This window comes from Oncorhynchus kisutch, linkage group LG10 (assembly GCF_002021735.2).
Source record: "Oncorhynchus kisutch isolate 150728-3 linkage group LG10, Okis_V2, whole genome shotgun sequence".
NCBI lineage: Eukaryota > Metazoa > Chordata > Actinopteri > Salmoniformes > Salmonidae > Oncorhynchus > Oncorhynchus kisutch.
The window spans coordinates 15,640,876-15,652,883 of NC_034183.2; the positions used below are offsets into that span (position 1 = coordinate 15,640,876).

The following is a 12,008-nucleotide window of genomic DNA, read 5'->3' on the forward strand; positions in this document are numbered from 1 at the left end:
ATAATTAGACGCTCGTTCTGAGACAGTCACGCTGCGATTCATTCAGCCACATCACCCACACGCATACTCCTGCCCAGCGTGAGCTCACAGTCTGTCTACCTTTCGCTTGAAAATCTGCGTGTCCGTGAGAAACTGTGCTGTTGTTTCACACCTAAGGCAGAATATTACAGATCTGACTGTTGTACACTTTCTTTAGTTTAGCAAGAATCTCTCCTCCTTCCAATGGGTCCCGGTATAGTTATACTTTTCTCTCTGTTCGGAGTTCTCAACGGACAAGGTAAGTTACCTTTCTGCTTCAGGATAGTAGCCTACTGATGTAATTCTAACCATGAGAATCAATCCATGCCCATGCGTGATGTACCGCGTACTGTATAGACGCAAAGGAGGCTGATGAGGGGAGAACGGCTCATAATAATGGCTGGAATGGAGTATAATGGATGGAATGGAATGTTTTTGATACCATTCCATCCTCTCCATTCCAGCCATTATTATAAACTGTCCTCCCCTCAGCAGCCTCCACTGGTATAGACATACAGTAGACAAAATACTCCTGTAAGTACACATAGGCATGGTAGATATTTCAAGTTTACCAGTTTACTGCACTATCACTGTGTGGGCAGAGATTAGGTCGGGTACCACTAGAGATAACAAACCAATAAGTTTTAGATGTCATTTTATGAACACTCTGTCAGTTATATTACAGAACAAACATGTAGCCTATTGTGTCACATGCTGTTCAGTGTGTGTCATTTGATTTTGATTTGATTTGTGAGTGTGTGTGCCATGTGTGTTTGTGTGTATCTTGCCAGTAAAACATCTGCCCATGTTTACTAGCTTAAAGGATGGTTTCAACATTCTCAACTTGTCCTAAGGTGATTTGACAGTGATGAAATGCATTGTGCGTAGTTTTTAATATGGACTAATTTCATTGGTAGAGATTGGTCAGACTACTGCCAGGACTGATATTTGTAATCAGTGAGCGGTCATTATGCTATTTACATTTTACATCCCTCTTATCCAGAGGGACTTAGAGGAGCAATTAGGGTTAAGTGCCTTGCTCAAGGGCACATTGACAGATTTGGCTGGCTCAGGGATTCAAACCAGCAACTTTCCGGTATCTGGCCCAATGCTCTTTACCTCTAGACTACCTGCCGATTACAATATTACAGATGGAAATGATTGCCCAACAGCTAACAGTAACAAGGCTTTACCGTTTAAAATATGCAGTACAGAGATGTGTTCATGAGGTTTGATGCTCAGACAGCCAGCCAGACGCAGGCCAGGTTTCTCCTTACTCTATGATGGTGTGTCAAATGAGTCTGGAGGCACTTAAGCAGTACCCCACTGAGCGTTTGCTGGTCAGGGGGGAGGAGCTCTGATTTAGACCTTTAAGGGCCCCTCCAGGGGTCACAGAAGCTTGGGACAACCCATATACCCCAGATTAGGGTCCACTGGACACACATGGGGCCACTTTCACAGCCTGCCGTGCTCCTGACAGTGGTGTGCCTAGGAAAGAAGTTGACATCACCCCATATCCATTGAATCCAATGTCATTGGGCATGTCACACGGGAGCTATACCCTCCCCCAACACCTATCAGCACCCCTAGCTCCTCTTCTCAGATTCCATGCTCCACGGGAGAGAATCCTGGTATGGTGTCAGAGTAGACTGACTGAAGATCTGAAGATGGCCCCATCCGACCAGGTTATGGAACATCCATGTACATTAATCACTCATTCAGACATTTTTGTATCAGCTCAACCATCATAGACTCAACCATCAGCCAAATACGTATTAGGTTGAGTGAAATGTGTCAATGACAGACTTTTGTGACATGTTCTCAGCAAGATCATTTGTGTAACTTCGATGCCATTAGGTAAACTGACTAAAGTGTGTTAGTTAAAGGATGTGGCCCATGGAAGTGGACTGTTCTGCTACAATGTCTGGCTTTGTCTGATGGGCCATTGTTGTGGGCTGAGGGACTGGGGCACCACTGAGCTCATTAAGCACTGTTTACAGGAGGAGTCTAGTCTCTCTCTCTCTCTCTCTCTGTCTCTCTCTCTCTCTCTGTCTCTCTGTCTCTCTCTCTCTGTCTCTCTCTCTCTCTCTGTCTCTCTCTCTGTCTCTCTCTCTCTCTCTCTCTCTGTCTCTCTCTCTCTCTCTGTCTCTCTCTCTCTCTGTCTCTCTCTCTGTCTCTCTCTCTGTCTCTCTCTCTGTCTCTCTCTCTGTCTCTCTGTCTCTCTCTCTCTCTCTCTCTCTCTCTCTGTCTCTCTCTCTGTCTCTCTCTCTGTCCCTCTCTCTGTCTCTCTCTCTGTCTCTCTCTCTGTCTCTCTCTCTGTCTCTCTCTCTGTCTCTCTCTCTCTGTCTCTCTCTCTGTCTCTCTCTCTGTCTCTCTCTCTCTGTCTCTCTCTCTCTCTCTCTCTCTGTCTCTCTCTCTCTCTCTCTCTCTCTCTCTCTCTCTCTCTCTCTCTCTCTCTCTGCCCAGACCCAGACAGGAGGCATGACAGCCCTCACCACCAGCACCACATTCCAAGATGGAAATCAGCTTTTTATGTAGACAGACAATGCATCATACGGACAGGCAGGCGGGTAGACTCGTTTGATACAATAGTAGAGGGTAGATTTAAGACGCTCTGCTCATTCAATTAGTTGGGAAAGGGGGCAGGCTGTGGACTATGGTGGTTATGGAATGGTCCTGTCATGCACTGTGGGTTAGGATTAGTTATCAGTATAGAGTGGAGGGAGAATACACCAGAACTGCAGGACGTGAGTCATGTGACCATCAGATGAAACTGAGATTCTATGATATTCTCATGCTATGCCTCCTCTGAGCTGGGAAGGGAGCCTCATGGAGCTTTGTGGGAGCTGGTGAGATGCATTCTGGGGGTTTGTCTGCTCTTTCTAAAGACATAGTGAGGGCCCCAGCTCCCAGGGTGTTTTGGCAAGTAGACGTCAGTTAATGCCAGGGGTAATGGTCAAGAAAAAGAAGAAAGGCCAGACCGGCCAAAACTGGCCTGTGGGACAGCCGAGTAGGGAGAATTATTCACCACAGGAGGTTTTGACCATTCCTACTATTCCCCGCTCTTCCAGCTAATGTATTGTCTTCACTTTTACATGCGTAACTAAGTTCTCCCTCCAAGCAACACTTTTGTCACTCTCCAAGAGCATCCTGGTGTTGGATTCAGCCCTCAGATGAAAGCTGAGATAGACTTTATCACTGTTGAAGAGAGTGGCACTAGTCTAGTCAGAGGCCCATGTGAAGTATTTTACTAAAAGCTTTCCCACCGGACAAGAACTGTTTGAATCAACGTTGATTTCACGAAATTTCAACCCCAAAATTCTGTGGTGACATTGAATCAACGTGGGAAAACTGATTGAATTTGAAAAAAGTCATCAACATAAGAGAATTTAGACTTTTTTTCACCTACTTTTTAACCTAAATCCAATGACATGGTGACATTTTGATTTGATTTCGTGTTGAATTCACCTTAGTGAATGTAAATCCAAACTCTGGACTGACGTCTGTGACCAGTGGGTTATGACTCAGTTAGGACATGGTGGAACGAGGAGCTCGACTGCTGCAGTTGTTAGTCTAGCTGGTCACCAGCGACTCCTGTGGCGGGCCGGGCGCAGTGGGTCGGCTGGCTTCCGGGTTGGAGCCGCGCTGTGATTAGAAGCAGTGCGTCTTGTTTGGGTTGTGTTTCAGAGGACGCATGGTTTTCGACCATCGTCTCTCCCGAGCCCCGTACGGGAGTTGTAGCGATGAGACAAGATAGTAATTACTAACAATTGGATACCACGAAATTGGGGAGAAAAGGGGGTAAAGTTAAAAATGTAAAAATTGTGTTTGTTGGCATGGTAATCCATCTTGACTACCTAGTCTGTGTTTGTTTGATGATACACTTTACTCTTGATTTTCAGCATAAGTTATCTGCATGGTTGCTACATAATTTAACTACTTTTTATGAATCTGCCCAAATTAACTTTCATATCTGTATCTCTCAAGGTCAATGTTGACAGTTATGTGATTTCCTTCGCATAAATGACCATATTCTTTTTAAGTTAATTTATTCACACCTTTGGCCCCTATCTGTACTTCCCATATTAAAAGATATAAAACAAGTTCCATAGCTCCTCTGGCAGAAATAATTGGAACTATAAATTAAAGGTGACACATCTTGCCTTAGTTGAAACCTCTGATCCTATTTTGTTGACTCGTCTGCCAAGCTAGAATTTGAAGTTAGACATGCCTATGATCCTCTACAATGTCTGTTATTATTTTCAGTTGTTGTATTCACTATTATTCCTCTAGTCTCCGACTAGGCTACGAATCAACATCAGGTTTATTGGATGAACTAAGATGACTTTGAGTGTTCTTCTGGAGGATTTATATCCATAGTACCAATTTGGCAGGCAGAGCTTTGTTTATGCCTAAGGCAAGAAAGGACCAGCCAACCTGCCAGAGTTCTTTCACGTTTGGCAAATCACAGTAACCACAAGGAAATGAATGTATTTGATCTGATTGCGATGGCTGAATTGTTTACAGAGTTGAGGCATTCCGAGCTCTTTAATCCACATGAAAAGCCAGACAGAGCGCCACAGAGTTGGTCCAGCTCCAGTCGTAAAGCCTCTCTTATTTCTACACAACATATCCATCATTCAGTATCGCTGGCAAAATGCTTATGGGCATTTAAACACATTCCTATTACAGCTCTGAATTTCATTTTCAATCACTTGGAAGACACGTTGTTAATAGTTGGGGAGTGTGAGTGGCATTGGGTAAAACAATAGATTTTGTTTGGCTAAGAGTTTTGCACATTTGGTAAACATGCGTTGCATAATCATTCTAAATCATGTTGTATTGTTCCTGCAAGAGAATAGACTCCATTCTGCTCTATCAGTGTAGTCCTAAGTAATGTTAGAGAGTTTCTTATCCCTCAGATTGACTGTTACCTTATGTAACATGGAAGGTGGTTCTGTGCTTTATGAGCTATCTTGCCTGGGCCCTGAAGTCTAACGTTAGCTCTCAGCAGGCTAAAGCCATATAAATACAACTGCTATAGTCACACCCCTTTTGGGGTCTCTCGATCTCTACCACACTGAAGCAATCTGTTACATTACATTTTAACAGACACTCTTGTCCAGAAGAACTTACATGAGCAATTAGGGTTAAGTGCCTTGCTCAAGGGCAGATTTTTCACCGAGTCTGCTCGGGGATTCAAACCAGCAACCTTTCGGTTACTGACCCAATCCTCGGCTACCTGCCACCCCACTCTTCAGTAGGGCCAGTCACAGCATACAACATAAGCCTATAACCCAGTGTTTGTTTGTGGTTTTGTCCAACCACAGGTGGAAATCAGATGTCAATAGATGAGTGCTGTAAGGATGGTCGGGACCGGGGCATTGATAACCAGGACTGCACTGCCCTCCCTCTCATCTCCGAGTCCACCACATGCAGGTGACTGAGGCCCCACTACTGGACTTACTGGGCTCTCGTATCCATAGAAATGTCATGATTACAATAGATAGAACATGGATTGTATTTCTATGGTCTTACCTCTGTGCCCATAGTAGGAAGTGCTTACCTCAGTATTAGTCCCATGGGTTCATTTAATGCTGTAAAGATAGACTATAGGGCAATATGTATCGTGGCCATAATGTGAGATGACTTTACCTTACCCCCGGTCATAAATCCCCAGCCACATTATTGACTTGATGTGAGAGCAGGGTACATTACACTAATAATAATGACAGTAATAACAGCTCTGGTAGTAATATTAGAAGGTGTGTTGCCACAGGTTCAAGGCCAATAAGGAGGAGATCTGTTGCTCAATCTGCTCTCTGGTGGCACATGTATTTACATTGGCTACCCAAGTGATAGAGAATTTGTTCAAATTATAGAGTGAGGGGGGAAGGGTGAGGGTTTTTGGTTGAGTGGGGGGTTGGGTTTAGGGTTTAGAGAGAGGGGTATTGCCAAATCCAGGAAATACCACTGAGGTGAAACTATACTCAAAGAGAGGACTGGAGAGGGGGAAGAACAGGAAATCAGAGGGATTATTTCAGACACTGAAAAAAGAGAAGAAGAGAAAAGAAAAACAGGAGCCCGGTTGTGCCCTTAAAAGGACCTGCGGAGGCGGCGTGAGTGTGGTTGTAGTTTATAAGGAAAAAGAGATAATTTCTGGTAAGAGGGTTGATAAAGACAGAGGCTTTTTGGAGCAAGTTACAGGAGTGGAGTGGAGAGGGGATCTAAGTGCTGTACAGTACTCTATATACACTCAAACTCGTAAAACAGACAATGGATTTCACTCCCTCCCTACAGACCAAACAGACAGACCAAACAGACAGACAGACAGACAGACAGACAGAAACCAGACAGAACAGAGACAGACCGGATAGACAGACAGACGGACCAGACAGACAGACAGACCAGAGACAGGCCAGACAGACCAGACAGACCAGAGACAGACCAGAAACAGACCAGACAGACCAGAGACAACCAGGCAGAAAGACAGACAGACCAGAGACAGACAGACCAGACAGAGAGACAGGCAGACAGACCAAAGACAGAGACAGACAGACCAGACAGAGAGACAGACCAGACAGACCGGATAGACAGACAGACGGAGCAGACAGACCGGATAGACAGACAGACGGACCAGACAGACAGACAGACCAGAGACAGGCCAGACAGACCAGACAGACCAGAGACAGACCAGAAACAGACCAGACAGACCAGAGACAACCAGGCAGAAAGACAGACAGACCAGAGACAGACAGACCAGACAGAGAGACAGGCAGACAGACCAAAGACAGAGACAGACAGACCAGACAGAGAGACAGACCAGACAGACCGGATAGACAGACAGACGGAGCAGACAGACCGGATAGACAGACAGACGGAGCAGAGACAGACCAGACAGACCAAAGACAGACCAGAAACAGACCAGACAGACCAGAGACAACCAGACAGAAAGACAGACAGACCAAAAACAGAGACAGAGAGACAGATCAGACAGACAGACCAAAGACAGAGACAGACAGACCAGACAGAGAGACAGACCAGAAACAGACTAGACAGAGAGACAGACCAGACAGAGAGACAGACCAGAAACAGACTAGACAGAGAGACAGACCAGAAACAGACCAGACAGAGAGACAGACCAGAAACAGACCAGACAGAGAGACAGACCAGAAACAGACCAGACAGAGAGACAGACCAGAAATAGACCAGACAGAGAGACAGACCAGAAACAGACCAGACAGAGAGGCAGACAAACACAAACAGCCCTTAACTTATTAAAGTCCCTCAGAGGAGCAGACCATTGGAGGCAAAGCACAGCAACCCGACTGTTGATGGTCTGATAAAGCTTGTCTACAGTAAAGAGGTGTGCTTCTCCACCTGCATTGCTTGCTGTTTGGGGTTTTAGGCTGGGTTTCTGTACAGCACTTTGAGATATCAGCTGATGTACGAAGGGCTATATAAATAAATTTGATTTGATTTGATTTGATTTGCTGCCTGCACTCACTCTCATTTCAGATCTGATTATTTACAGCAAGCTTTTTGTCTACAGTACTACAACCGTTTCTGGTTTTACTGTAAAACAGCTAATCAAGCCTCTCCAACTGGACAGACTGGTCAGAGAGGTGGATATCACTGGTTCTCCAACTGCCTGGAAGTGCTCAGGCATCCTAGATAGGCTGGTTCCAATCCAGACTCAGCCTGGCCTTCCCCCAGAGGAATGTAATTCCAGTAATGTTGTCCAGGAAATAGGGATGCAAAATCCAACCAGGATTTCTGGAAAACCTGGGAATTTGGGGAAAGTAAAAATGTTCAAACCTTATCCAGGAAGTGTTGCAGCTCTGCACCCCTCTGTGACAATCAGGGGGGGAACATCCAATGGGGAGGTGGGTGGGTTACAATAGTTACGGTAAATAATCGATTGTTAAGTTGGCTTCACTGTACCCATAACAGTGGGTGTGGTAAGCCAAATGAAGGCAGTGGTGAATTTACACAACAGTTAAATTGAAGATTTTATACATAGACAACTTTTTATCCACCTTGAGCTCACACAGGGTTTTCCTTTATCACTCAACCACGTACAGCAGCTGCAGCAGGCAGGACTATGAATAGATCCCTATTAGGCATGCCCAGGGCTCTTCTTAACAGGAAGCACTTTGAGACAGCTCTCTATTCCACTAAGGAGCCCAGTGATGGAGTTCAGAATAAACTGTGTTCCCTGTGTCTTTCCTGTTCCTGTCTGACAGGATAGTACAGGAGCAGTGCTGTGCGACAGTACTGGAGGACTCCATCTGCACAAACGGCATCAACATGGCCAAAGACCAGGGGGGCTGTGACACCCAGTTTCCTGGAAGCACCTGCGAGACCAAGACCGCAAAGGTGTGTGTGTCTGTGAGAGAGTATGTGTGTGTGTGTGTGTTTGTGCATATGTGCATACATTGCACAAATACTTGTGTTTGCAGGTGTGTGTGTGTGTGTGTATCAAAAGTGTGAATGTCAGAGAATAATTCATTGTCTGCTTCAAAAACCTTATGTTGAGCATCAATGTGCAATTTCTGCAGGAGAGTGAATGTGATTGTGTGTGTGTGTGTGTGTGTGTGTGTGTGTGTGTGGACGTATGTGTGTGCGATCCTGTTGAGCAGGATGAAACATGTCACTCTGGGGAGAAATGAGGAATGGAGCTTGTTGCTGTCAGGTAGATTATACATTCACATAAGATACTGTCTACTACAGGCTCTCTGCCAAGATAGGTGCTCTACACCCGGCTGTCTTCTTCCTCAGGATCCTACACCACCATATCACTACAACATACCACAGCACATCAAGGCGGCAGTCAAGACCCTTGCAGAGCTTTGCCAAGGGATCCACAGTACATTTGCCCAGAAGAATGAGATCGTTGTTAGTGCAGCCAGCAACATGTCTTAACTTGAACCTCCACCTCCGTGAAATGCAGGTGTTGGCTGATTGCATTAAGGTGTGCTGCATTTATGAATGGGATAAAAGAGGTACAGGATGAGTTTAGAATGGGGGATAAACCATAGCATGCTCATTTTCTAGCTCCCTCTAAAATCTCTCAGTACACTACCAGACTACAACCCCACCACCCACGTTATGACATCCTCAAGACATGCACACACAGAAGATACAGACACACTTAGACTAGACTCCTCGGTCGTCACTAGTTACCACAGCCACAAAGTGATAAACCCTGCCTATTTGTGATTTTAAACCTAACCACAACAACACTGCTAACCTCATACCTAACCCTAAACTTAAATTAAGACCAAAAAGCTAAGTTTTGATTTCATTAATTTTTATGATATAGCGAATTCTGACTTTGTGGCTGTGGTAACTGGTGGAAACCTGACCCCTCCCCCGAGTCAAGCCCAGACTGTTCCCTTTCAGACGATGGTGATTGGTGAAGTTGTGAAGTGGTGGTGTAATTTCCCTCTGTATGTCCGTCTGGCCAAATGATGCATATTAACACATTGAGTAATTATGTCTATGGTCTGACTCCTCCAGATGTGCTGTGACTGTTGTCTGCTGGGCCGGGCTGCTCAGGAGAAGGGTCTGCCCTGTGACCACAGCCTGTCTCTGGGCTACCAGTGTGGCCTGGTGTCCCGGGCCTGCTGCGATGACGGAGCCCCCGATGTGAAGACCAACACTCTGGGTAAGAGAGGAGGGTAGAAGGAGAGGAGGGTGGAGGGAGAGGAAAGGGTGGAGAGAGAGGGGAATGGGAGGTGTTGTAATAGAGAGGGCAGGGAGGAGGGAGAAGGGGAAAGATGGAGTAGAGTGGAGAGGATATATGGACTATTTTTAATCTAGTTCTACACTGCCCTCTGGTGGTCATCAGGAGCCTTGGCTCTTGCTGTAGTTTTAGTAAAGACCTCCATTGTCATGACGAATAGTTTCAACACTCTCAGTTTTTGCCTGTACTGGTGAATATTTGAATTCTTATCCCCCACAGTTCCTGACAAAGACAACGAGGCCCTCACTGGCAAGGATAATCCGTTACTGAATGAGTGCAGTAATGGTACTAACTTCCCCTCTTCACATCACTGTCACATGTTATTAGCTGACTGTCCTCACAGAGAAAGTCAGAAACATAGGTACTCTAACAGAAACAAAAATCATTTACTTTAATGTGCACATTTTCTGTTCTCAACCGGATTAGCGAAGTGTGCACAGGAATGTGTGGGCAACGGCACCTGTGCCTGCTTCAAAGGCTACAAACTCAAACCAGATGGGAAGAACTGTGAAGGTGAGTGGACAGGAGGCAGCAGTCATATCTTGTTGAATAGTAAATGAGGTGGAATAAATCACTATCCATCTAGTATCTCCACAGGACTAGGATATCTTACTTCTTAGATACGCCTTCCATATTATCCTCTCCTCTTCCTCTCTCCCTCTCTCTCTCTCAGATATAAATGAGTGCCTGCTGGGTGCCAGTAACTGCCGAGGAGGTGAGCGTTGCATCAACACGCTGGGGTCATTTCGTTGCCAAAGAGAGGTCAGCTGTGGTACCGGTTACGAGCTTACCGACAGCAACAATTGTAAAGGTCAGAGGTCACAACACAACACCTCCTACAGGGGAGAGGGAATATGTAAAGATCAATATGTATGATTCATACATCCATGATAAACTGTAAAACAAATCCATGATAAACTGATAAACATCCATCCATTAATCATCTATCCGTCTATCCGTCTGTCCGTCTGTCCGTCTGCCTGTCTGTCAGATTTACAGTATGTCTGACTTTGACAATGTAGCTATTGTTGAGTATTTATAAGAGTACATTTGAATCACATACATTTTAATATCATGTAAATCTGCTGATGCTTTCGTACAACATGTCTTCTTCCCCCAGACATTGACGAGTGTGAGTCGGGCACCCACAACTGCGCCCCGGACTTTATGTGTCAGAACACTCAGGGGTCATTCCGCTGTCGGCCCAAGAACCAGTGTGGTGATGGATACATCCAGGATGCCCTGGGCAGCTGCATCGGTGAGCATCAGAATCATGTTACCATGGCAACACATCACCAGGACAGTACATCACCCCATCCATCCCACATATACCCCAAAACACAGTAACTTCAAAGTACAGTCCACAGGGCCCTCCGACATACATACATACATACAGTTGAAGTCGGAAGTTTACATACACTTAGGTTGGGGTCATGAGGACGGAAAACTAGTTTTTCAACCACTCCACAAATTTCTTGTTAACAAACTATAGTTTTGGCAAGTCAGTTAGGAATTCTACTTTGTGCATGACACGAGTAATGTTTCCAACAATTGTTAACAAACAGATTATTTCACTTATAATTCACTGAATCACAATTCCAGTGGGTCAGAAGTGTACATACACTAATTTGATTGTGCCTTTAAACAGCTTGGAAAAATCCTGAAAATTATGTCATGGATTTAGAAGCTTCTCATAGGCTAATTGACATCATTTCAGTAAATTGGAGGTGTACCTGTGGATGTACTTCAAGGCCTACCTTTTAACTCAGTGTCTCTTTGCTTGACATCATGGGAACATCTGAAGATATCAGCCTCAGAAACATATTGTAGACCACAAGTCTGGTTCATGCTTGGGAGCAATTTCCAAACGCCTGAAGGTTCCACGTTCATCTGTACAAACAATAGTATGCAAGTATAAACACCATGGGACCACGCAGCCGTCATACCGCTCAGGAAGGAGACGCGTTCTTCCTCCTGGAAATGAACGTACTTTGGTGCGAAAAGTGCAAATCAATCCCAGAACAACAGCAAAGAACCCTGTGAAGATGCTGGAGGAAACAGGTAGAAAAGTATCTATATCCACATTAAAACGAGTCCTATATTGACATAACCTAAAAGGCCGCTCAGTAAGGAAGAAGCCACTGCTCCAAAACCGCCATAAAAAAGCCAGACTACGGTTTGCAACTGCACATGGGGACAAAGATCGTACTTTTTGGAGAAATGTCCTCTGGTATGATGAAAC

At 45.1% G+C, this 12,008-nt stretch overlaps 1 protein-coding gene across 2 annotated transcripts in view; it reads left to right on the forward strand.

Annotated features, from left to right (window-relative positions):
* The window catches only part of LOC109897819 (fibulin-1-like), a 42,360-nt gene continuing 30,352 nt past the window's right edge, over window positions 1-12,008 (forward strand). The window contains exons 1-8 of one of the 2 annotated variants that reach the window (XM_020492416.2): window positions 1-277; window positions 5,349-5,457; window positions 8,265-8,397; window positions 9,541-9,688; window positions 9,986-10,051; window positions 10,193-10,279; window positions 10,440-10,577; window positions 10,887-11,024. In XM_020492416.2, the coding sequence (XP_020348005.1) occupies window positions 223-277; window positions 5,349-5,457; window positions 8,265-8,397; window positions 9,541-9,688; window positions 9,986-10,051; window positions 10,193-10,279; window positions 10,440-10,577; window positions 10,887-11,024 (874 nt within the window). In that variant the 5' untranslated portion in view covers window positions 1-222. The remainder of the gene's footprint in view (window positions 278-5,348; window positions 5,458-8,264; window positions 8,398-9,540; window positions 9,689-9,985; window positions 10,052-10,192; window positions 10,280-10,439; window positions 10,578-10,886; window positions 11,025-12,008) is intronic. The other variant, XM_020492414.2, reaches the window with a different exon arrangement.